The sequence below is a fragment of the Lepisosteus oculatus genome, chromosome 6 (assembly GCF_040954835.1).
Source record: "Lepisosteus oculatus isolate fLepOcu1 chromosome 6, fLepOcu1.hap2, whole genome shotgun sequence".
Lineage (NCBI taxonomy): Eukaryota > Metazoa > Chordata > Actinopteri > Semionotiformes > Lepisosteidae > Lepisosteus > Lepisosteus oculatus.
The window spans coordinates 4,071,900-4,097,356 of record NC_090701.1 but is presented as its reverse complement, the minus strand read 5'-3'; the positions used below and the strand labels follow the sequence as shown (position 1 = coordinate 4,097,356).

Sequence of the window (25,457 nt, the reverse complement as noted above, 5' to 3'; positions counted from 1 at the left end):
ACATATTCACAAGCCTGCTTCTTCACAGTGTAATAGGGCTGCATCACGTCACTGGAGGTTTTGTTGCCAGCGTTGTGTTTGAATCGCAGAATACGGTGCTGCGCATACATGGAGATTTTGTCTATTTTGTCATGTAAATTGGAGGTTTTACAGGTTCCTGTGTACATTTTACTTTTATTGTGGTTTGAAATGCACTCAACGCCGATTCTTTCTAACCCCAAAATATAAAAATAGCATTGCAGTTCCTCTTTAAAAGCATCATAAGTTTGTACAGAAACATAAGTATTTGTAAGTACACATACCCACACAGAACCACGTGTTAAGGGTCCAAACCAATCAAACATACCTCAGGATCATTTATGAAGAAACTTATACATGAACTTCCAATGTTGAAATCAACCCAAAATTCCTCAAGTTTGGCATCATCTGGCTTGTGCAGCTAGGAAAAAACCCCAATACAACTTAGGCTGGCCAATGTCAAAGACATATTCTATACTAAAATGGGTTCCAAGATTACTTCAAAAAGCATGAAACTTGTCACAATGTCACAGTTATTTCCCCGTCATTTAATGTTTAAATTTTACATTTGTGCATGGCAGGTATGTAATTTCTTTGTAATAAGTCCCGACTAAAACTTTCAGAAAGGCCGAACTTTTATCAGTGGTATAAACACTGAACTCACCTCCTTTGTTCCAAGGAAAGCTTGGATGCATGGAAACGTGTACACCCTGGGAAAAGAAATGAATTTGCTCCTTAAATCCAAGAGCCATCTCACAAAGTAACCGACATAGCATTTATTCCATTTTAATATATTGATACAGTTGTATATAGCATTATTCTTTTATTATCTTTTGGCAAAGTTAGTCAAACTTTTCAAGTATAACTTAGAGATGGGGAGCACTTCACTGGATTTCACTCAAAATGCAAAAATAATATTTTTCCATCATTTTATCATGATAGGAATTTTCCAGGATGACGCAGTGAGGGGAAAAAAAAAGATAAACTTTAACACCTCCGTATGTCTCCAAGGGAACTGTTCACTTTGTTGAGAAATTTTCGGCAGTCCTTAATAAAAAGAAAAGAAAAAAAATCTTAAGGGTTTGCTTATGACATTTGTGGCATCGTGTGATGAAGGAGTGCCAAGGTAGCTCCTGGCTGTTTTAAAGCAACTTAGTTAAAAGTGGTGTAGATGATTTTAAAACTGAGGATTTTAATGCATTTAAATACTAACAGCCAAATATGTTTCTATACCCTCACAGCTCTTTTTCTTTCTGTTGTTATCAAAAAGACTGGAATTTAATCAATCACAAAGTTATATACAATTACTGCTAAAAAAGCTACAGGTTGTTGGTAGAACTTACTGTTTCAAATTCCCGATCATTTATCTCCTTGAAGGAGTTTGCAAAATCTGGATTTACAAACCACTGGTAAACCAGGTCTTCCCTCCATTTTTTTAAAGTCATGCGGCAGAGAGCTTCTGAAATGGCCACCTGTATTTCATAATCTGGAAAAGGCAGAAAACCGGGAAATATCTTCTTCTTTTTAACACAGTATACATGCAGAGAGGAAGTGTAGCCTCCGATAAAACAAAAACTCCAAGCATAAAAGTCGTGCATGTTGTAATATTAGTCTCTGCAATTCAATGGTCTTGTTTTTTACCTTTGATTCAGTTTTCTATTGGCCTCAAATTCTATACAGATGTTGGCATCCACTTCAGTACAATAAAGTAGACTTCTCCCTATCTACAAATTAAAAGATGATGATGACGATTGATCAGCCCTATTCTGTGAATGAAGAAAACCTCATTGACTGGCCTTAACTTCTTTCTGTCTTCTGACAGATGTATTTTGGACTATAGGCACAAGTATCAGCGGGAAGCATTCTCAATAAGAATTCTGCTGAAATTCCAGAATGCAAGACAGATAAGCAAGAGGAGCCTCTTCCCAGTTCATGACTGAACTACTTTCATGTAACATACAGCATTTCTCCACATTCAATCTCATCTGGCGGGTGTTTGCCCAGTCTTGACTTTGATCTGAATCATTTTACATTTCCTTTGCTTCTTCTACAATGTTTACAGGTCCTCACATTTTGGAATAATCCGCAATCTTGACTAGTTTCCAACAGTACAGCATGATCCCTGGTGTACAGCACCGAGCCTGAAGCTGGGGTGACATCATTGTTTTCTATTCATTAACCAGTTATCTGTCCAAAGACACACGGTTCCTTGCATGCCTATCACCTGTAATTAGACCATTTTTAAATATGCAATGTCATGTGCTTGTTTATATCCACTGCGGCTATTACTTGTTACAAGTAACATTAAAAAGTCAGTTCAGCACAACTAACCTGTTCTAGGTCCACATCGACTATCCTCAATTGGATCTTTATTAATATGGGGTGCACATGGTTTTCTGCATTTGTATGTTCAGGCCTGTTCAGCCTTTTTATTCTCACATACAGTATTAGATTGGCTTGAACACAGTGCACCACTCATGGGAAACAGTAAAGTGACTTACTGTGCACCACTATTTTAAGTACACTATGGCACAAAAGGGCTCTGCTTTAGAGAAGCTCTGAAAACAATCGCCTCAAAATTATTCCACCTACCACCGGCGTCCACAATCAGTTTGGCAAGCTCTTCCCTGGGGGAAAAAAAGAGTTAAACTGCTGTGAGAATGAGCCCGATAGCGGTCATTTTCTAGTTCGCATGCTAAAGCAAGCAAACTGTTAGAACAAAACATAACGTAACTGTCCTCACTTCCCATACATTGCAACACCATTGAAACAGAGATTTAATCTAAATTAATCGTGTTGCCGTGAAAAAAGTTTTGGGATTAACTGGTAAAACAAAGTAAAGCTGTAGTAAGCAAGGGGTGTTACAATGGCACCCTGGCCAAATTTCCCCAATCATGGCCTCCTAATAATCCCCATTTTTGAACTGGCTTCATCACTCTGCTCTCCTCCTCACTGAGCTGGTGTGTGATGAGTGCACTGGTGCATCATCCAGGTGGGGCTGCACACTGGTGGTGGTGGAGGGGATCCCCATGACCTGTACAGCACTTTGAGTGGAGTGTCCAGAAAAGCACTATATAAGTGTAAGGAATTATTATTGACATATTTCTAACCAATACTAATGTAAACCTTTGCAGTCATGTAGATAAATAACACTTTCTCTTTGGTTGTTATTGCTTTTCCAGTAGGTGGCAGTGAAGGTCTTCACAGAACACTAAAGAGCTGTGTAACCATTCACTTTGTCAAATCACCTTTCAGATTCCATGTAAAACACAAATCTGTATGGATTGAGTAAGACTCAGTTTAATAAGTTTAATAAATTAACTTACATAAATGCTCAACATTGCCAAGAAAAGTACCGAGACAGACAAAACCTATGTTAATTATCCACTAGCAAAAAGCATTTTGTCATCCTGTGGATCAGGAAACGAACAGAGAGACGAAAAGGGTCAAGCTCAAATAAAACCCTGGAGCTATGAGGCAGCAGAGCTCATTTCCATATCATTATTTTGCCATAAAACTCAGACAGTCAAACAAATGTTCACTTTAAGCATATACTTAGCAAATTGCAATACAAAGTATTGTATGTTCATAAGGAAGCCTGTCACTTGGGATAATATTTGCTGGAATGCTGTGACAGAATCACAATACATGAGAGATGCGACTTACAGAAGTGAGCAATGTTGTTCAGACAAGCTCATCTTCTTCCGGTCTTCTTTGGTGGCAATGTCAAGAATTGAATTAATTGTCCTTATACCCTAACAAGAGTAAAGGAACAGATGGAATCACCATTTTCGCAGCTGTGCTAAAATGACAGTGTTTTACTGGTCAAAAGAAAGCATACCTCCAATCGAAGACAGAACATAACATCGGGATCGGTCACTAGCATTCCTAACCGCAGAACAAATGTGTCATGCATCTGATTTTTTCCTGAACACCACAAAAAACAGAAGAGTTAAATTCTCATTAATATGCAATAAATCCCCTCAAACTATTAGAGCCCGAGGGAACACAGAAAATAATCGCATCTGCTGCCTGCCGATTTAGATATAGACATCTTGATTTAAACTGAGAATATTTTTGCATGTATTTATGTTCTAACCATTTGCAATAAAACTGAAACGATCGATTTATATTCCATTGCCTTCAATGGCTCTAGCAATTCAATCCCCATAAACTCTTCCTCTACCTTTCAGATTCCCAGATTTCAAAAGGTGAGTGTGTGCATGCTGGGGAGTCAGGTCATTACCCAGCCAATCAGCAGGCCAGTTCTCAACCTCAATCTCCACCGAGTCAGGTGTAATTCAGAAAGCACAGCCCGCAATCCCCCAACAGTAACAAGCCTTCCTGCACGATAATGGGAGTAATTACTAAGGAAATATTTCTGCGTTGTTTTCTTTTGATCCATTTGAGGTTTGCTTTCTTTTCTTTGTAGAATCTTAGCAAGAATTGCAGGGTTTATGACATGGTCCCAACAGAATTTTGCAGAGCAGGATTTATTTTTTTTGTTTTAGAATATGGCAGGAATACATGGTCCCCTTTGCCTTCAATTAAGCCAAATGATTGATTCGTCTTCAATTAATGAAACATTCTTATATTCCAATGTTACACTTAAATGTATCTTATTTCTACAGGAGTCACTTGTTTGAAAAGTTGTTTTCCCCACTCTGAAAACCAGTTTGTAACATACTAGAACGCTCCCTGCCTGTATTTAACAGGCAAATAAATAGCAAATATGCTTTCGCTAGTCAAATAAAAAATACATATTTTACCTTCCGTGCTTATCTTGCAAATACTCTATAAAAAAGAACAAGACTTCATTAAACACTGGACACACTGAACTTGATCATTTATCATCATAAAGAAATATTTTAATACTGTTCATTTAAAAACATGTCAGCCAGCACCTTCAACCTCTGAAAGCTGGTTCTAAGCTATTTGCGTAGCAAGGACAATTCTCCCCTTATCTACATTAACCTCTTTATTTTATTTTTGTTTCAGGCGCCCAGTAATGTGTTAATTCGGCAGTATTCCTCTAAGGTCCTAAGGAGCCAGAGTATCTGCTGATCCTTTACAGCTGAACTCTGAATATTTTTTAATTGGCTCAATTAGGTATTTGCTTAAAAGAACCTAATATTCTTTTCCCTTCTTTCATTCATTCATTGACCATTGAAGGCTACCTATGAACTTCTGTGCCCAAGACAGCACACCATTGTGTCAATTCATTAAACGCTTAGACGTGCAAAAGACAATCCGCGTCATGGCACTTACCAAAGCCGCGTCATAGCATTCCTCGATAAGATTTGGCAGGAATTTATTGGAACGCATTTCTTCAATCTTCAGAAATTCCAAAGCCCTTTCAAACCACATTAACATGTAAAGCACACAAAAACGTGGTTGAAGGAATACAGTTCTGCACATTCTGAACCACCAGGTGCTCTCTCGCGGTCCACACCTCGCCAAGCTTACTCTTCATCGACGGCCAATTTTCTACCTCCACCACATTCCCAGATCAGAGATATTGGATCTCCGACCGTGCTCATGAGACAGGAGGGGTAGGGGGATCTCTTCTTAATATTTTGTGAGGGGAAACGAAACCACTGTGGATGAATCGCTACACAGCTTTTCTAAAGAAAGCTCAGGAGAGACGCCAACAGCCAAGGTCTTCATCACCACTGCTGCTCAAACAGTATGTCTTCATGGCATCACTTCCTCAGAAAAGCTATAAAAGCTCTCCGGCTCACATCCCAATTTCGGTCTCCTCCCCCCCTCCTCTTCACCTCCACCTTTGCCGTTAACTCCTCTCCCTGACCAGGGGCCCTAACTTCCTCAGCCTACAGCCAAGTTCCTGAGGCTTAACTCCTGAAAGGATATTCCAAAAAGCCCAAGACTACTGTACTACGTTATTCCTTGCAAGGTGGTTAACATAAGGAGACCAAGCTACTCATCATGTGCCAAACAGGTTATTTTAAAGGCTTGTGGTGGGGAAACGTACCGTACCTCAGTAAAGCATTCTCATCTGAAACCCTGCAAGCAGGGGAGGACTTGCAAGACTTGGCGAGAGAAGCAAAAATCAGACTCTGTTCACTAAGGAAAACACATTCTGTGTCAGCAGGACAGATGTGTTCTATGGAAGGGAAGGTGTTGCCATGTTTGTTATAAGAAACAGAGGCTCTTGTTTAATAGCAGGCTGTGGTGAGTTACTGTGTACTTCATAGCATATTGTCATAATTCAAAGTAAATCAGAAGTATTTCAAACGTGTGGAAAAAAAGAGAGTGATGCCAGAACACTGTCTTATAATGAGCAAATACTTGACAGTTTCAAAAATAAGAATGCTTACAACGTCCAGTGGGATATAATACAATAACAATCAATCCTAAAGACAAATGCAGAATATTTATCTTTACATAGACATACCTGTACACACTGTATGTATACTTTTAAACAGACCACATATGTGACTAAATAAAACAAAATCTAAGCCACAATATGAGTAAATTAATACAATATACAGTATACAGCTAAGCATTGTTACAGAAATTCAGTTGGGTTTGTTTCCAATACATGTCTAATACTGTATGTTCCTGTGACCAACCCAAAACTAAATTATATTACTGAGAAAACACAAACCTTTGTTAAAGAGATAAGGTTAAACTAAATCACTTTAATGGATTAAATGAATACTTCCAAATTTCTGTACAAGTACACTTATCTAGAAACAGTGTAATTTTCCATTTTTAATACAAAAAATGAAGGTGTGGTTTTTAGTCGTTTTTCTTTCTTGAGCTCAGCTTGTATTAAAACTCGAAAGTCACGTCATAGTGGATAACAATTTGTCTTTCCTTTCAGATCTTTAAGTACAGGTAACATCCTAATAACAACAAATGATATGGCCAGAAAAATAATTAATAAAATACTTATCTTTGCAACCAGTCCTTGTTGGACAAAATTGTTGATGACGTCTTCCCCATTGCTCAAACATAAGCTTTCGATGCCTTTTAATAGCAAAGTTACGTGTCCAAATTCGTTTTTGTCCAGTTCCTAGAAAAAAGCACACATGCGTTGTTCAGTAGTAGTAAAATTAAAGTGTATCGTTCTATCGTCATAATCGTCTTAATGAGGTGAAAAAGCCAAATTACGCAAGGTAAATACAATAGCACACATACCTTATTAGCTACTTTGTCCAGTCTGTTAACGGAAGTCTTTGAAGATTTCTCCTCAAGAAGAGCAACTGTAATTTTTTCAACTTGATTACTGGCGAAGGCTTCCTCTAATTCAATTTCCAGCTGAAACAGAGAAATCGAACAGTGCTTGGTCGCAGCTTGCCAATGTAGTACACTTTATACTATTACAAAATGTTAAAAGAAGTAACGGAAATTACAACGTGGTCTTTCCAGTAGTTTATTTACACCACATGAATAATTAAAGCACACAAAAGCTTCCGTGCTTGGGCGTTTCATGAACAACACCGTTAGTAAAACAACATTTTAGTAAACCTAGATGTCTGCATCTCGTCTGACAAACTCAGAACAAACGCTTTCAAGTATACCTCACATTTTCTAAAAAAAAGTGTATGACTAATTTAAATGATTTTATTTTGGAATGACATTTCGAAGAGATCAGGTTTATCTGCTTTACGATGATGAATCTCCTAGCTAGAGTTCTTCACTTCATTTTGCAAATAGGCTATAGGATTAATATTCTGGGTTCGCAGACGGGATCCACGATTTTAATTTATGAGGCGGAAAAACACACATATCGATGAAACACGCACTTCATTTCAATTAATTTTTAACGAAAATGTCGCCGGACTTACGCTCATCATCTTCGGTTGGTCTTGGTTTTACGTCTGTTGTCTTCACGTCCTTCATGTCGTCCTAATTGGATCACGGTTCAGTTCGGACGCAGGTGGCCCAATCAGACAGAAACCTCATTCGAGATATATTTGCCCTTTCTTATGGAGAAACACTGTTTAGAAATGATAGATGTTGTGTGTGTGTGTGTGTGTTGGGGGGGGGGTATAATGAATTCATACTAACTGTATTATTAAATTGATGTGATTTGTTTTTTTAACAAATCCATTTGTCTACATTTAAATACGTTTTTTAATGAATGCTTGATGGTTAACTCTCGCATTTATTGAGCAAAGATACTTGCGCAATTACTCTAAAACAGGGCTCTTCAACGCGGAGGCCTAGTGTCCTGTTCTAACTGAACAGCTAAAAGTTGGTCTAATTATTCAATCAACGACTCAATTGCAACACATCTAACTAGGCTCCAGTGTGTTTTATAGGGATCTGTAAATTTAATGAAGTGAGTTGTTGTGCATAATCAACTTTATATAAAAATACCTTATGAAATATTCTATAAGTCTATACATATAATGATTCGACCCATTCAACAGAAGACGCTTTAAGTCGTTTCCGAATTGAATTCGAGAGCACTTTTTAAATTAATGTGATGTATTTTATATTTCATGCGACTTCGTTTTGGAGCTTAGAGCAGTAAACCGTGTCCTAATAAACACACACGGAGGAGTCCGCCTTATTCAAAGTGTGGAACGGATATAATAAAAATGTTTCATTTGCATGATGTTAAACATTTTATTTGTTTTCTTCTCCGTGGGGTTAACATTTCTGTAGCGCTCTCTTGTGTGTAAGGAAGAGGTCTTGGTGATGATTAGTACCACTCACCGTCCAATTAACCTGAACTGAACAGCCACAGGTGTGCCTGGCATCTGCGAGCAGAAACCTAATAGCTCTGTCGGTAAAACGTGAACAATCGGTGTCAGGGTTGGAGTGATTTGTAACTGGTAAGTTAGTTCCTCTGCAGACCAAATCGCAACCCATATGACTCGAGGCAAACTGTTCAACTCGCAAAACATCGTTTCCCCCGAACTGAACGGAGAGCTGTTTAATTAACGTGGTGTGTCGCCTGATGATCTGTAACAGAAATGTCCCAAGTTTGAGCACAGACTGGTCAAAATAATATATACGATATAAAATCGGTGCAATTCTATCACAGACCCACTCTGAGTTTTGTGCAGACCCTACGATTTCATGTGGGCTCTGACTTTCATTTCCCTCACTTAACCAACGTCCGACGTGAGGGCGGTCTTAACTGCGCGCTGTCCGGGAGCCTGGACTGCTGTTGTCCTTCCCCACAGACTGGCGAGTGTCTTACTGGCTCGCCAAGGAAACTGACAGCATGTTTTAAAAAACGGACTGTTTTATTCGAATTCAAACGTTTGGTGTCCATATCCTTACGTCTAGTCTTTTAATCGTGGTTGTTGTGCTAAATTAGAGGCGAAGCGTTAGGATGATAGGACTGAATAGTCCACCATTCCGCCGTGGTGCACTTACAGGAGATAGCACGGTATACACTCGCACTGCAATTGTTTGAATACGGGGGCGAGCAAGTGACCTGGGATAGACTGTGCGTAATGGGAGGTTCAGCGTTCAAGACCTGAACATTTTGTTGCTCAGGTTCAGAAACAGACGGGTGTCGAAATAGCCCGAAGTCGAGTGTAAGCTAAGCAGACAGCTGTCGCTTGGAGTCGGAGTTAGCGGGTAGGGTACCTGACAAAAATGAGTCACGGGTAAATCCTGTTTGCTTACGTTAGTTCGTATCGATTAATGCTGAAAACATTGACCTCCCAAAATTACCATGCAGTACGTTTGTCCTTTTAATGGACTTCCAGTGGCGCAAGACGTCTTCAATTCATCCACATCGCAGACCAGAACTCTTCTGTCCTGAAGCTGGTAAAAATCGAGCAGGCGGAGGCGTCTCGGTGACCTTAACACGACAGTAAATGTACATTTGGGAAAATGCTGCGTGGTTCTTTGAAGCTTGGCGGTGGACGAGAGTTAAGGGGAAGTAGGTTTTTCAACCGCTGCTTCGTCTCTGACTTTCGATATCCATGATTTGTACCATTATTACTGTGTGTCATTGTAACGTAGGCAACAGCTTTTCGTAAAAAGTCTGCTAATATGGTGAAAGACAGGAAAGCACGTTCACAGACCTGCGGGGCTCCTGTCTAGCATTTCAAGCGGTTCTGGGTACAACAGCGCTGTTCCTTATCGCCTCTTTATAAAATATAGAAACGACTCGGAACATAAAAACAAGCGTGCTAACACATATTCAATAGGCTGTCATTAGTGGGCTAATGAATAATGATAATGATGATAAATGTTTGTCCCGCGGGAAGAGGGTCTTCTCTGAACTAATGCGCGCTTTGCAGTGTAATGTCGTTTAACACTCCTATCCCACAACCTCTTCACGGGTCTTCAGATGCTGAAATAGCTCCCGATCTAACAGGTTGGAAAGTTGGAATATACAGAATTAGAGGAAAGTGCATTGAATGAGTACATGACAATCGGAAATGAAAAAGGGAATGATCATTCAGTAATGTATTATCAGTAAACTCGCCTGCCGCAATCGTGTCAGGCTAATAAAATCAATGACACTTCCTGGAATTACGTACTGTACATGCAGTGCACAGGCTATCCACTATTCTACCCTTTTAGAAAATAGGTGTGGGAAAAAAAGAAAGATTTTGTCTGTGACAGAAAATCGCCGGTATTCGAGAATTAATCGTGAACCCCCGGGCCATGTGATATATTGTAAGGTCTTCAGGTTTTCTTGTTCGCGGCGAACAATTGTGTGTGTGTGTGAACCAGTTTTTGCTCGAACAAACCCTGCCTTATAGCTTCCAAAAGTCACGGTCATTTGAGTTGGTGAGAGAAACTGAAAGGTCATTATGAACAACAGTATTTCTCACCGTTTCTCCACACGTTTCCTGTGGATGAAGTACATACGAAAAGAGAAACAATTCTTCATAGAATTGTGGATATTTATTAACCATATGGTCAGAAATGATGGCCATCTGAATGAATATGCCTTCAAGTATCTTTATATTAAACACTATAGGTTGTAAACTGTTTTCGAAAGTACGACACAACTGGTATCGTACAGTAAAGGAGCGAAAAAGCTCAAATAGGGTCACTATGTCTAATGTTCATTATTTTAGTTGGTCTGATGATTTCACATTAGGTCGAAACAAGTTTTGTGAGTCTCAAAAAATAAATATTGGCCAAATAATACATACAATAATTTAATTTTCCAGGTCACATTGTAAAGTTAAATGCATTTATTTTTCATGTATTTTTGTTTTGTGTATATACTGTACACAGTACGTAGGCTGTATAATTATGGGGTCTACACTTTTAGAGTTAACGTAGAAGAGGTTCAGTGAATGTTCAGTGTAGATTAGGGGAAGAATAAAATTTAGAATTCAAGTGAATGACTATTGAGATTAATACCAAGGATGGTCTATTACAATTTGATTTCTCATGCGTTGACCGTGGAATGTATCAATTTAAAACAATACAATTTAAAGACGCAGTAATGTTATACAACACGTTTTAATTAATGATTTTAGTGATGATTTGGAACCAGATTTCAATGTAATGCCCAAATATTAAACTGAACAATAATTACTAAGGAACATGTAAGAAAAATTATGAAAACAGTGCTCATAAAAGTGCAGTAAATCACACTGATGATTAAATCCCATAATGTATTGCAGTTAATTTAAATATTATAATTCGTTGTAATATCACATAGCTCTAATATTTTTGTCAAGAATAATGCACATATTGACATATGTGACATATTGCAGTATATTGCACAATGTCGGCTTTTTCCCTTTGTGACAGCTGTCTCACTCGGCTAAGGCTACATATTACAGTATATAGTGTTACATAAGATATAACACAAAGAGCAGCTCAAAAAGTGCGTTTACCAGACCTACATTTCATCTAAGTGACTACAACAGGTTCATTTTTTCGTTATTTCTACAGGCCACTGTATCAACTTACCTCCTAAACAGAACATAAAATAATATATTGTAATGTGATTATTGACATGTAACCACTGTAAAGGGACTTACAGAAATAAAAAAAAACTATTTCACAAGAACTTCACACCTGCATCCATATTTTCTTTTGGATCATAATAGCTGGTGATACTAAACTTAATTCCAGAAATAAAAAAGCTCGTGGTATTTTGAAAAATCCCGCTCTGATTTATAGTTCATTAAATCAACGTCATAAACATGATCGCTTCCACTTTGTCTCCCAGATATAGTTTAACAGAAAGACTGAACCAATTGCCCCAGTCATTTGATTTTTTCTACGTCAGCTGATGTAATACCTGCACAGAAGAGTAGCGCAAAATGACGCAGTAAGATCCGGTGATTTTGTCAGATCTTGAAGATTCGTTTGTGTGGAGATCTCTCATTGACTCTCATTCTATTTTTTAATATTCTGAATTGCACTGCAATGAAACTGTAAAAAAACAACCAGATGAACAGAAACAAAAGTATCTGTCGCCACTTTTTGCATGTATCTGAAACGCCCATTAACATTGCCCGGATGTCCTCAGAGCGGTCAGGATTTACAGTATATAATTGTGGGGACATTTTCTCAAATTCTGTCCCCATTGATAACAGTGTAATATATAACTTGAATCGATATTCTATCCCTATAAATACCATTGTCTAACTTCCTTAGGAAGTGTTAATCTATAGACTATACAGTACATAACTGAATAACATAATTCATCATTAATAAGTACAATTCGCACCATTTTAATAGAATCAGCCAAACTAGCGGGTGTACTGCTCGTCCCTGGATGCTGTCGGGTACGCAAGTTAATGGAAGTGACACGAGGGTGTCCTAAGCAACATTTTTGTGAATATCAATTGAAGAAAATACAGATTACAATGCAACAATTCAGAGGGACTTAACATTTAAATGCAGGAAAGGTATCTATATGTTACTCCTTCTACTTTTTGTGATGATGTCGCACCTGTGCAGTTGGGTAACTGAAATTGTTTAACAGCGTCTACAAACGGCCAGTTTATGTTGACGACTTTAAAAGTGCTGAGAGGTTACGGCCCAATGAAGAAACTGGTCTTGCAAGTGGGTATGAAATTGTCAAAAAAAAGTCACATACTGTACTACGCCTGTTATCTTGAAGTACCATACTTACTATTAAAACTGTATAATTCAATAATATCTGAACCAGTACACCAAGTATATTTATCTAAACGGGGATCCTAAATTTGTCTTAGATCCACAGTTAATTAAATCAGTAATTATACTCTTTTTTTCATGTATAGACTTGGCACCTAATCGCAGGGCGCTTTACATAAAACAAAACAAAACAAAACAAAACAAAACAAAACAAAACAGAACGTTATACAGAATTGAAAACGTATAAACAAATGCATAATTCAAATTAAAATTGGAATTACAAACTAGTGAACAAAAGTAAGTTCTAAGTTGCGGTTTGAAAACCTTGCTGACTGAAGACAGTTTAATGTAATAAAGCCTATATGATATAAAAGAAAAAGGAAGGGGGTAATATTCATCGTTTTCTTTTTCAATCCCATACCAAAACGTATTTATTCAAGAACACTCTCAACCAACTGTTCAAAAAAAAAATTGCCCCAAAAGAGCAAAATAAATAAGCTAGTCTCTCTTTTAAGGTGTTCTGAGACTACCACATTACCACGGAGCAGTCGGCTTGAGTTCTCGATTTTATGTTGCTGGCTATTGATATTTGTTAATGGTATTTTTTTAAACCCCAAAATACACTTCTGAAGCTCTTTCACGCTTCTGATGAATAACTACAGTATAGATAATCCGTGACATGAAGAGTAGATCTAACCTTTCCTTGACCTTGCGAGGTTATTTTAAAACTTGCTTGAATATGATTGTTAGATAAAACCTCTCAGTTAAACCTGTCAGGCTAGAACAGGGAACTAACTGTACTTTTTTCAGTTATTTCATTCCATTTTCGTAAGAACGTCATTTTGTTCTGAAAATAACTTGGCTAGATTCTTCTAAATTGCTGTAATTGTCCTGTGCTGCACTGTAACACTGCGGAAATTAGACACGACCAAGTAGCTTACATTAAAAAGGTACCTTCAGGTGTGTGTCAGTTCCCTGTAGAAATGTTTCTTCCGGTCATCATTGAAGATTCGTTACCGATTCATTTGCCAGGTGATGCCAAAACAATAAAAATATAACGTTCCCGGGGATTAGTTTTCCAATTGAATAAGAACACATAAACATGAGGCTCCGTCATTTTCAACAATAGCTCTTTAGCGTTTGGCGATGGCTAAAGGATTTATTTATTTAAGTAGAAAATACACTTCTTGGTATTGTTTTTTTTTTTACTTTGAGCATATTTTTACTATTTTATTCATTTCAAATATTGCAATTCGAATGATTGAATTGGTAAATGTTGTAATGTATGCATTTGTCCCCATTAATGACACGTACTGTATACACACTATAAAGCTTGTTTCAAACTGGTGGATTAGATTTGAACAGTACTCTTTTCCATACGCGATACACCTTTTTGTAACACCGTTCAGAATACGGGTGTAGGGGAGCTCACTGCTTATGATCTGAATGCAAACTGCGAAACACATTTATGTGCCGTCTCGTCTGAGGTTTCATTCATCTTCGACCTGCAAGGTTCAGTTCTTCATCTTCCACGCGTTTAAACGTGGCGGCTTCGCCTCCTCTACGAGTGCGCAGAAGACGCTGTGCAATCTCTATCAAGGGACTTCATTGTGTCGCAGACACAGAAGACAACCCTTGTGTCCTGTGTCAAATGAGGTGACATCGACGTTCCTTTTGACCGAACAGAATTATGGTGTGTTTAAGTCGAACCCTTGGTAGCGTTATTACACTGTCATTAGATGAAAGGTAGCTAGTGTATCTGCTCTCTATGTAACTCAGGCAAAACCTTTTCCAACTGCAACGTTTTTTTCTATAATTTTTTAACAAACTAGTCGATTCGTTAGGGTTGGAGGGAGGTGAATTGACCCAAGCGACCAATAAAATATCCCTTAATTGGAAAAGGCACTAATGGTCTTTTCATAGACGTTACGATCTTGAACGGTGGGTGGAAAACCAATCGATTTGAAGTGAGTTCATTATTTCTGTTTCTCTTTCTCGTAGTGTAAGCGATACAACAGGTTAGACCTTATCCGCGTTCTTGAACCGTTGAGGTGTTTTTATTCTTCGACTTGAAATTGTTTATTTTGGCAACAGTTGGCTTGTTTTTCATTTCCATGCTTCAGAGCAGCAGCAGGACAGTCGGTTTACATATAACATCTAACGACCTTAAAGTCACAAGCTCTCGCTGAAAGGACAATTGAGTGCTCTAACCGTTTCTGTAATTTTTGTGTATGCACACTTGCACAGAACTTTTCCTGCCATGAGTCCAACATAAACCAGATACTGTACAGTACTATTCCCCCATTTCCCTGGTGAATCGGACGGTCGGCGACTGAGGCGTTTCTCGTTTAAAACGCCAGCCTTGTCGAACACTGGCTGGATTCGGCGAAAAGATAAGACGATTAAAATCGTAAAACATTGAAAGTTTTTTGAAACGCTCGTCGTCTTTTCCGGATAAATTAAGATAGGACGAAGCTGGCGCCCGTTGTTGTTTTATTTTATTTATTTATTTTTTAATTTGAAGGGTTCAGGTTTGTTGCATAAGGTGTTATTCCTACAGCTGGTGTCTGAGATGTGCGTTACAGTGCGCGATGCCTTGGGGAACGGCGAGGCGCTGTTAGTGGAGGTCAAGGCTACGGATCAGGTAATGTGAATGCGGACGGTGTTCAACTTCAACAGAGCTGATGCAAGACAGATTCGGAGACCTGCCTCCTTCTTTAACATAAAACCGCCAGCCCTCATGCTGCGCTCATTACAACACTTCACGGGCTCGGGCTGAGTCGAAGCTCTTTATAGTGGAATACATATTGACATACGAAGAGGGATCATTGGAAATCTGATAACTATTCTAGAGAATGTGGGATTCCGGCGTCTAATCATTTTGATTAAGTTTTTGCATAGATTTCTTTTTTTCTTTTTTTTTTTGCGGTAGTCCTAGGCGAACAATCACCCCGTTAAGGTGATGCGAGAAGGCACCGACTTCGATTCGTTAACGTGTTTTTAGCTTGGACAAACGGCACAGATCTGCGGTCTGCCACCTCCAATCAGCCACTGCAACATGTCAAAAGCATCCGACCAGTTTGACGATTCCGACTGCGTGTGCTCCTTTGGGATGAAGTTAACCTGGGATATCAACGACCCCAAGTTGCCCCAGGTAACGTCTTGGTTGGGTATTATTGTCAAATCACTTAGGACTGTTTCCTTCGACAACATAGAGAGTGCTTTTACATGTAGGGGAGCTGTTGCCACACTCTTACGTATATACATGCAAAAAGACAAGTAAAGGTTTATTCTACGCTGAAAAGAGAAAAAAAGAAACACAATGTTTCTGCTGTGGAGCCTTCGTCGGGTGTGAAGGTTCCTACTTGAACTACTCTTGTATACTGTACATGTTTTGCACATACATATTGCAGTGGATACTCGTGTTCAGTTTAATGTGTAAGTATGTCAACATGAGTATGTTAAGTTTATTGGCCGCGCTTTGTACTAAGTGTTGTGTATTTTACACTGTCCTCACCCTGTAGTCAAGAGAAGCAGCCTATTGCCACATCCTGTTGCTGTGTCGAAGCGTATTATTTTAAGTTTCTCTGTCAACATGAGTTGTCCTCAATAATAATTTATAGGACCGATAAATGTACTACAGATTTTAAATGTGATCTGTTATTTTTCATTTACGAGTTTTTAATAATTTTCATGAGATTTATATAAATATATAAAAAGCGTTTAAATTTCTATATGTAAAAACACTATGTGTTAAAATCACATTAGACAACAATAATTGTATGGGTCGATTCTTGGTTTTCCTGATTGTTACCATACACACGTGAGCTGGTAGATACTGCACAACTACACACATACACACGCACCTTAACCATACATTTAAATAAATTCTAAATTAAAGCCTTACTGTGTCTATATAAACTGTATTTTACGAACCGACACTTGTTCACCGTGTTGAATTCAGGTTATTTCAACACTCCAAGAAATTCACATTTGAAAACTTGCCATTCTCGTTTCCAAAAGAGAAAACGAAAGATGAAACACCCCCCTAGTCCAATATAAAATATAAAATATCCACACCTAGCGCTCCCCACGGGTTCTAGGCATACCATAAAATTATGCATCTAGAATATAGTCTCAATGCAGTCAGTATAGCCTACCTATACAGTAATATTAATAATATTGTGACGTGTTAATAATCGGTGTTAATACCTGATGATAGAATATTTATAATCAGGATCATTGAAATGCTTATGAATGTGTTATGAATGATAGTTCATGATTAAGTAGTAACTCGAATAGAGAAATAAAGGCTCCCTTTCTTAAAAATCTAGCGCATATTATGACAAAAAACGTATCTCATCTGACCAACAACCCTGGTGACGCCGTGCCATAGCGACTTTTGCAAGTTTTAAACGCTTCACACCGATTAGGGGAGGATGTCCTACAGCCCGCAAGAGCCACCAGCAATCGCCAGCGACGTCTTTCTCCCGATTGTAATAACGTTATGTTCTATTTTATATATCTATCTATACGCGCACAGGACATCAAACAGTACGACGCTTTCCAGGAATGGACCGACGGCTACGTCCGCTTCATCTACACGGCGGAGGACAAGAACGCGCAGAGACACCTGAGCGGCTGGGCCATGAGGAACACCAACAACCACAACTGCCAGATCCTGAAGAAGTCCTGCCTCGGCGTGGTCGTCTGCAGCCGGGGCTGCGCGCTGGTGGACGGCAGCAAACTGACGCTCCGGCCGGCCATCTGCGACAAGGCGCGGCAGAAGCAACAGAGTGAGTGTCGCGCAGGGCGGGGACGCGCGTTTCCCGGCTCCTGTCGAAAGTCTCCCATTACCGCTTCGGCCTCCTGAAAACATTTTTAATCTCGAGTACCCCGTTGGACACCCTATACACAAGATAAAACGTCCAGGACTATAGGAGCTTTCGCTTACGGTTGAGTTTGTATATTAACTTTCGAGAATATTTGAGTTCTAGGAATAGTATCAAACAATTGAATGCATACGTATTGAAATAAAAATATTTGTCAGTAGATATCCCAATTATTTTGAATCATCAAGTGACACTTTAACATAGAACCTACATAAATATGTATACATTAAAAAACATACAAATGACATAAAAATGACCGAAAGTATCAAAATTATTTCGTATTGGTTGAAATCCATGTTATGCGCATGGGAAATGCCTGAATTGAAAATTTCATTGCAAAGTAATGACTGATCTCCATTACTTTTTGTACTGAAATAACGACTGTTAACTTCATTAACTGGTAGTCCCTCAACCACAGATACGCGGTGCTAATTAATAATAACCGAAATATTTGTAACTTCTGAAATTAATCATGAACAATGTTAATGCTACTAAGAAATCACACAGGAGGCAGAGCAAACAGTCAAGTTAGGATTAGATTTATGTTCACAAACCTTTCTGTGGTGCTGTTTGTGGATACTAATACTGTACAGTACCATTATATTTGCATTAGCAAGTGCTGCTGTATGTGGAAGAGAAAACACGCAGTCTGTGAGGGTCGGGAAGAGCAAAAACCTTTCCTGTAGAAACGCAGAAGGCAGAAGAGCGCGTACTGTGCATTGAAATGCAAAATTAAGCCGCAAGTCTACCGAGAAGATGTATACCGTTGTCTCACAAGAAAAAAAATGAAGCTGTTTAGCTCGTCTTATGTGTGTGTAAACGGAGAACAGTTTGATAGTGATGGACAATTGAGGCATTTAAATCGCCAGAAACGAAATCGTAATGACTTCCCCAGTAGTAATGGTTTATTTTGTGATATGCTGTCTAGTACTGTACCTCGGGTACACAAAGTTGATAATAAGTTGTTAGCAATAGGAGCAATAACAGTAATTAAACAGTTTCAACCCAAGTTCTACCACAAAAAAAAAAATACGCATAGTACTTTGTAAAGTACTAGATTTTTAGGCGTTTAGCAGCTTGAGTTATCGTGCTTGCTTACTAGGGGGTCGTATTTCTTCTCATAAGTCTATTTAATAATATTTTACCTTGCAAATATCGATGTATTTCATAATGTTCTGAACAAATACCTTTTGGAAGACAAAATCACGGTAAACAATATTAAGAATCCAGCATATTAATTAATATATAATTAGTTTTCTCGGTTGGTACTGATTTTTAAGATTCTAAAAATTAATCTGCACTGCAAACTCTATCCGATGGTTTCGCAGACCACAAGTAGTGAACTTCCTAATGTTATTTAGTCGATAAAATCAGTCATAAATGTATGTTGCTCCATATTTTATAACCATACAAAAACATCGTTAAACATCCAGTAATCTAAAATATCTTGTTCTTCACAGTACTGTGTTCATTTCATTCAAGCAGGTGTAAGAAGAGAAATACAAACGGAGTGCTGTGTGTGCAGTCTTTATTTTAAATGAAGAATTCATAGGTTTAAACGTGTTTAGCTTCACATGAGTTCCTTCTGCAAACGCTTTTTCGTTATTACTTCGTCTCAAAATTTATCTGCACAATAGAATAATTAAATTATTTTTAAAAAATAAGAACATAATCGAATAAACTAAATTGCTCTTTTTGAGAATTAGTTTGACTGACTGCCTTCCCATTTGTTGTCACTTAAATTAAATCTCGTTTAAGTGATTTAATGTAATTAGTGTGTTTAAGTCAACTCTGTAATATTGAAAACGGAAAATATTTTACATAATTTGTACAATATCAATAATTATTTTCCCAACAATTAATACAAACTTAAAATACAGATTTAATATCTCTTAACAAGCATTATACACACTAATCTGATGGCAAAACTATCTTTGCTTGTTTCTAACATAACATGTTCCTAAACTCCACATATAGTGTTGTTGATTACAATACATCTCTTACTGTTTCAAAGCACTTTTTCATTTCAATGAACCTTAAAAAAAGTCACTGTCCTATTTGAGAACTCCCTCATATTTTATGCTTCATTTTAAAAGATATTTTGTTAAAACAAATATCAAAATTGTTAGATGTGATCATGTGAAATCAGAAATCATACAGGCTTACCTGGTTGTAAATTATAGACAACAAAATTAAAATGTGCAAGACTATATTCTAATGTGACTTAAATGTACTTGTCCATGTTGATTTGTATTACATACAGCATTTTTAATGAAAACATCAGTGCCATTTTTTTTAATATGGTCAGACTTTAAGAAAATATAGTGATTCTGTTGATATCTTTGTTTATTGTATATATAAAAAAATAAGCAATAAAACATATAAACAATGTATGAAGTGACACCCTCCAATGTTAGTTTGGCTTGTATTTTCACTGTCCTGTGTATTTTCTATTTGTTTTGGTCATTTCTGCTTGAAGGAAACTACAAATGTAGCGAAAACTACTGTACACAGTTGTTGCCTGGACATTGTGTTCCCATAATAATTACTAGTATTTTACACAAGTATTATTTTACAACAAGTATGTTTCTTTCGGTTATACGGTGACGGAACGTGTTTTACCTGATCCCGTGTATCAGCGGGTCTGCAGGAGAATAGTGCCATGAAGGGCAGGCGAGGCAGGTGTCTCCCACATCCTGTGTTTAGCACACCTCATGATGACCTTGGACAGAGCAAACTCCTCACACCCCAATCTGTGTTAGCAATCGAGTCGGATGTGCAAAACACAAGAGCTTTCCACCTCTCCTGTTTTCCCTCAGTGGCTTGGCGTCCCCTTGATGTACAGTAAAAGAAAGATGTGCTTCTTTTACAGAAAAGCTGTGTCCCAACTGCAGTTCTGCCCTGGAACTTGTCCCCTGCCGCGGACACAGTGGCTATCCAGTCACCAATTTTTGGAGATCAGAAGGAAAAGCAATATTTTTCCAGGTAATTAATTATGTTACCGTTTTTGAAAGTCGGAGTGTCCTCTTGAGCAGACCGGAGAGAGAACCAGCGTAGGTTGTGAGCTATTGTACAGTATGTGTGGAGGTAAAAAACATTTGGATATGACAAACTAAAGGCAAGTCTGCATACCTCTCATAGGAGTTACTATAACAATTCTCCAATCTTACTGACAATTATTGTAACTTATTGCTTATTCTGTTACAACTATATTGTTTATTGGAAATTTATATAATTGATTTACCTACAGCTTTTCTGAATTCCTTTCCATTCGTATCATTTACATCTGCAACTACTGCTAGTCATGGTTTAAATACAGAACATTTAATTAAATTTTGCCCCTTTTTGGTCGAAATATTCTCATAACGTATAAGAAAAGTTCTTAATTTTAATGTTTTGTGTCAAGATGTTACTGAATGTGATTAGTATGTCAAAATATAAATCCCAAAGTACTCATAACTTGAATTCGTAGTCCGTTATATTATGCAATTATAAGAAAAATCATCTTTTTTAAAAAAAAAAATAATAAGTAACTAAAACCAATTTAAATGTGAGACATAATTCCTGTATCGTTTATGTGCACGGAAAAAAGAGAAATAAATCTGAAGGCTTGTTGCATGTGATTCTTCAGATTCAGATTTTGATGTGAAGTCACGCACCTGGCGCGACATTTCCACTGTGGGATATGTGTGGTGCAGTGCGAAGTGTCTGATTTACTTTCTTGTTCAGTGATGCTTACGCGGAGATAATTACACACAGTATGGCGTGCTAATAACAGTTTTACCTGAAGGCTGCTTCACCCAGAGCTGTGCAGCACTGCTCTTCCATAGCGAATAAGTGAGGAGTGGTGCTGGGAAGGAGAAGAGTCGAGCCCCAAGCAGGGAGCCAACACTCCCGAAGTGCAGGGGCTTCATCACATCACATCACTTCATTGGCTCTATACAATTTCTTGCATTAGGAATTAGTCTTTTCGCAGACCCCAGCTTGCTCTCCATGAGACACACAGACAGGGACAGAGAAGCTTGGGGTCAGAGCGCAGGGTCAGCTATTGTACAGCGCCCCTGGAGCAGTTGGGGTGAAGGGCCTTAATCAGGGGCCCAACGGAGTAGGATTCCTCTGCCGGCTGCGGGATTTGAACCGGCAACCTTCCAGCCACAGGCACAGATCCTGAGCCACAGAGCCACCGCTCCTCCCCTGTCACAGGCTTCATGTCTGCCGTTAGGCCAAGGAACAGTAACTGAATAAAGAATCTGGAAGGCAGCAAAACTTTTTAAATAAATAGAGTCAACCATAACTAAACATAAGCCATTTTCCCTTAAAGTATATGAAAGATATTAAAAGATGTTTTTACTGAAAGAAATAATCATAGAATGTTATTTTTCTGTTCCCCATTGGCATGCCACAGGCCGGCAAGACACACAGCCTCTTCTTTGCTACTGTGCTTTGAGGATGTGCTTGCTTGACCTTCAAGTCTGATTGAATAAATTATTGTACAGGTGCTGAATTTTGAGCACAGGTTGAACACAGCTGTTTTATCTTCAGCCATGTCCAATATATCCCGTTAAAGTGCTATAGCAGAAACATAGGAATGTGGTATACTTTATTACTGAGAACCGGTTATCGTTGAAATTCTGAATATATACTGTGCATTTGGTGTGAACTTAAAAGCTGGTTAAAATTATTTTACAATAATTATTTATCTGTTCTAGGCCAAAGGGGTCCATGACCATCCCAGACCAGAAAGCAAGTCAGAGACAGAGGCCAGAAGAAGTGCTGTTAAAAGGAGAGTGTCCTCGCCTCATTTCTCCCAGAAGAAGAGGCTCATGGAATCAGAGGTACCGCTTCAGAGTTACACACTCAACGGGTCTTTACAAAGAGCTCATCAAATCGTTCATTCAGTCTTGAGGTGGCCCCCCGTTCATTGTGCTGTTGTCTTTGGGCTCTTTTACAGGCGGGAAGATACCACGACACTGGCGGGCATTTCCCCAACATCCACCACTTGTCCTGCATGGACGGCGCGGAGAGGTTCAGCATCATCGCAGAATCCAACTTTCCCATCCAGGCCCAGCATTACGCTTCTTTCCAGAACGCAGAACCCTACAAGTTTGCCTACGACGCGCCCAGTCACACAGCCGACACCACCTCCCCACTGCAGAAGCCTTCCAACCATCGCCTGTACGTGCCCCGGCCACCCTGTGGCTATGAATTTGCTGTCCCCAGCTACCTTGGGTCCGGTTCCTACCCTGCCATCTACAAGGACTCCAGCAGTCCGCAGCCAGAGTCGGACTCCGGTAAAGTGTGCGCGCAGCTGAACGGCTCTCAACACGGCATGAGCCCCCTGAACGTTCACGACAGGAGCTACGATGCCGCCAACAAGCACCACGGCTGGAAGCAGATTTTGGGCAAAGGAGGCTATGGTGAAAGGAGTGAGTACAGCCCAGTGCCTGCCAATTCCAGTCACCCTTATCATAACAGCGAGTACCCCTGTAGATACACAGGCCCGGCCTCTGCCACTCCCCCAGCTCTGCAGACAATCATAACCACCACGACCAAGGTGTCCTACCAGCCCTGCAAACCGTCGGTGGTCAAGTACGGCGACAACATCTACGACGTGAAAAACCTGCAGAACTGCAGCTCCTTGCTGGAAAACGGTCCTGTGGCGTCCTATCCGGAACTGAAGGTTCCTGAGGATGCTGGGGTTATTAAGTCTGCCTTAGCCTATCAACAAGAAGCACCACCCCCCAAGACGGAAAGAGCAGAAAGCCTGGACTCCTACAGATATCCAGGATACTGTTCCAACAGCTACTCTGAACGAATAGCTCACCCCTTTAGATATGAGAACGGGGAGTACTGAGGAAGGCAGTGGAACCCCGTGAGGGAGACTTAAAAAAAAAACTTTTTTTCAGGACTTCTGTCAGAAGACGTTCATCTGTACTGTGTCTTTCTCAGTAAATCAGAAAGGATGTAAGTGACTGGTCAGGCAAATGCTTGGCACTATTCCACACCTTTTGTAATTATTTGTGGTTATTTATAGACTTGTTAAAGCAACGTGTGATATACTGTATATATGTAAGTGGCACAAAGTGTTCATTGAAGCCATGTACTGTTCATATGTCTGTGTGCATCATTTCACATTCAGCTGTGGCTACTACCTTTAGAAAGAACAGGACCTGGGCATACTACTGTACGGCTATGATATTCAAAACAGTTGTGACACTTCTTAGTAAATCTTATTTTTAGTAATCCTGCTTTGTAATATTGTTTTATTATGTCGATGGGGGTCTATGCAAGACATTTTCCACTCCTTTGTTTTTGGAGGTGAAAAAAAAAACAGAACAAACCAGTTAATACAGACCTTTTGGTGTAGCTGAGTTCCTATTCAGCATTAAAATAAGACAGAGGTTCTCAGAAAATGGATCCCTAACAGAAGAGGTGAAAATGCCATCACTCCTCCATCATCGCGATGGTTGAACTACACCCCAAAGCACTGATGTAATTTTATATTTGCTGCTTATATCAATAGAACTGGAGGCTAGCAAGCTGCGCACATCCAACCCTCCCAGTTTCCTGCGAATGCCGAGTCCAGCAGGTCTGAAAGGGCAAGCTGGGATTCTCGCCTGAGGTGGCTCTCGTTCGAGGCTCCACACCAAGGGTCAGTTCATTCAGCATGGTGGCTCTGGTACTTGTCTGCGCTGTGCTACACGTTGTGCCCTCAACAGTGAAGCGATCTGCACACCTGCAGTATGGTGGGCTGTCACCTGGATAAAACATGGCTTGTCCTGCAGCAGGTAGAGAACGTGGCGGTGATGGGCAATAATAATGTGACTGTTCCCATGGTATCGCTCGCCCCAGGTCTCTCCGGGGAATTCAAACTGTCCTTGCTAGGATGCCTGTCTTTTTGGCACTGCAGGCTTGATGTCCATTCCTGTCTGGGCCATGTAAACAGGCCCTATGAAGTCCAGCTGCATTTGCCACACAGCTTATTGCTTTTTAAATCACCGATGTCCAACACACTCCTGTCAGAATATTTTTTATACGTTTAACTGAGCCTCTGAGCCTCTGACTCTCATTTCCGAAATGTTAAGATATTTATAAGGCAACTCAGTGCTATGTATGCTCGCTACATCTTTGCACGACATAAAAGAGTCAGCAATTTAACTACACTGTGCAGAGCCAGGCATGCTGCTAGGCTGATTGGCTGCGTTAAATTGCTCGTTCCACGAGGAGCAGGAGTGGGGCCCTTTCCTTATGAGTCTGCCCAGTGTGGATCAGCTCTGCTGCAGCGTACTGAAGTAGGGGTGGGGCTCAGCCAAAGAAGATACAGGGCCTCCGTGAAGTCTGAAGGATTGAAAAGGCAAGACTATCCCGAAGAATGAATATTCCGTAAAATGGAATCCAAAATGAAAGCTGGCGGGCAAAGAGAAACTCAAGACCAGCTTTCCTCTTTACAGCGTCAGCAGTCAGGTGGAGAACGGAGCAAGGGAAGCACAGCAGGTTTCCAGTTTCCAGTGC

General features: G+C 39.4%; 2 protein-coding genes across 8 annotated transcripts in view; one reads left to right on the top strand and one right to left on the bottom strand.

Annotated features, from left to right (window-relative positions):
- sycp2l (synaptonemal complex protein 2-like) overlaps positions 1–12,944 on the bottom strand; it is a 28,822-nt gene extending 15,878 nt beyond the window's left edge. For 2 of the 6 annotated variants that reach the window (XM_069190893.1, XM_069190894.1), the window contains exons 1-13: positions 12,230–12,936; positions 7,833–7,984; positions 7,183–7,302; positions 6,938–7,057; positions 5,287–5,391; positions 4,788–4,812; positions 3,860–3,945; positions 3,685–3,773; positions 2,611–2,645; positions 1,362–1,504; positions 1,013–1,065; positions 683–728; positions 347–439 (exon numbers count right to left, since the gene is read on the bottom strand). In XM_069190893.1, coding sequence (XP_069046994.1) covers positions 347–439; positions 683–728; positions 1,013–1,065; positions 1,362–1,504; positions 2,611–2,645; positions 3,685–3,773; positions 3,860–3,945; positions 4,788–4,812; positions 5,287–5,391; positions 6,938–7,057; positions 7,183–7,302; positions 7,833–7,841 — 924 coding nt within the window. In that variant the 5' untranslated portion in view covers positions 7,842–7,984; positions 12,230–12,936. Of the gene's footprint in view, positions 1–346; positions 440–682; positions 729–1,012; positions 1,066–1,361; positions 1,505–2,610; positions 2,646–3,684; positions 3,774–3,859; positions 3,946–4,787; positions 4,813–5,286; positions 5,392–6,937; positions 7,058–7,182; positions 7,303–7,832; positions 7,985–12,229 lie in introns of all 6 variants that reach the window. The other 4 variants (XM_069190895.1, XM_069190896.1, XM_069190891.1 and 1 more) reach the window with 4 other exon arrangements.
- Positions 12,945–14,883: 1,939 nt separating this feature from the next.
- Positions 14,884–24,188, top strand: gcm2 (glial cells missing transcription factor 2). 2 transcript variants are annotated; one of them, XM_006634467.3, is made up of 6 exons: positions 14,884–15,697; positions 15,986–16,207; positions 17,597–17,849; positions 20,818–20,930; positions 22,655–22,780; positions 22,897–24,188. In XM_006634467.3, exons 2-6 carry the CDS (start codon positions 16,112–16,114, stop codon positions 23,797–23,799), a joined length of 1,491 nt encoding a protein of 496 aa, XP_006634530.2. In that variant the 5' UTR covers positions 14,884–15,697; positions 15,986–16,111; the 3' UTR covers positions 23,800–24,188. The 2 variants fall into 2 exon arrangements, with proteins under 2 accessions (XP_006634530.2, XP_069046991.1); XM_069190890.1 differs by lacking the exon at positions 14,884–15,697 and having other exon boundaries at positions 15,704–16,207.
- The last annotated feature ends 1,269 nt before the right edge of the window (positions 24,189–25,457 follow it).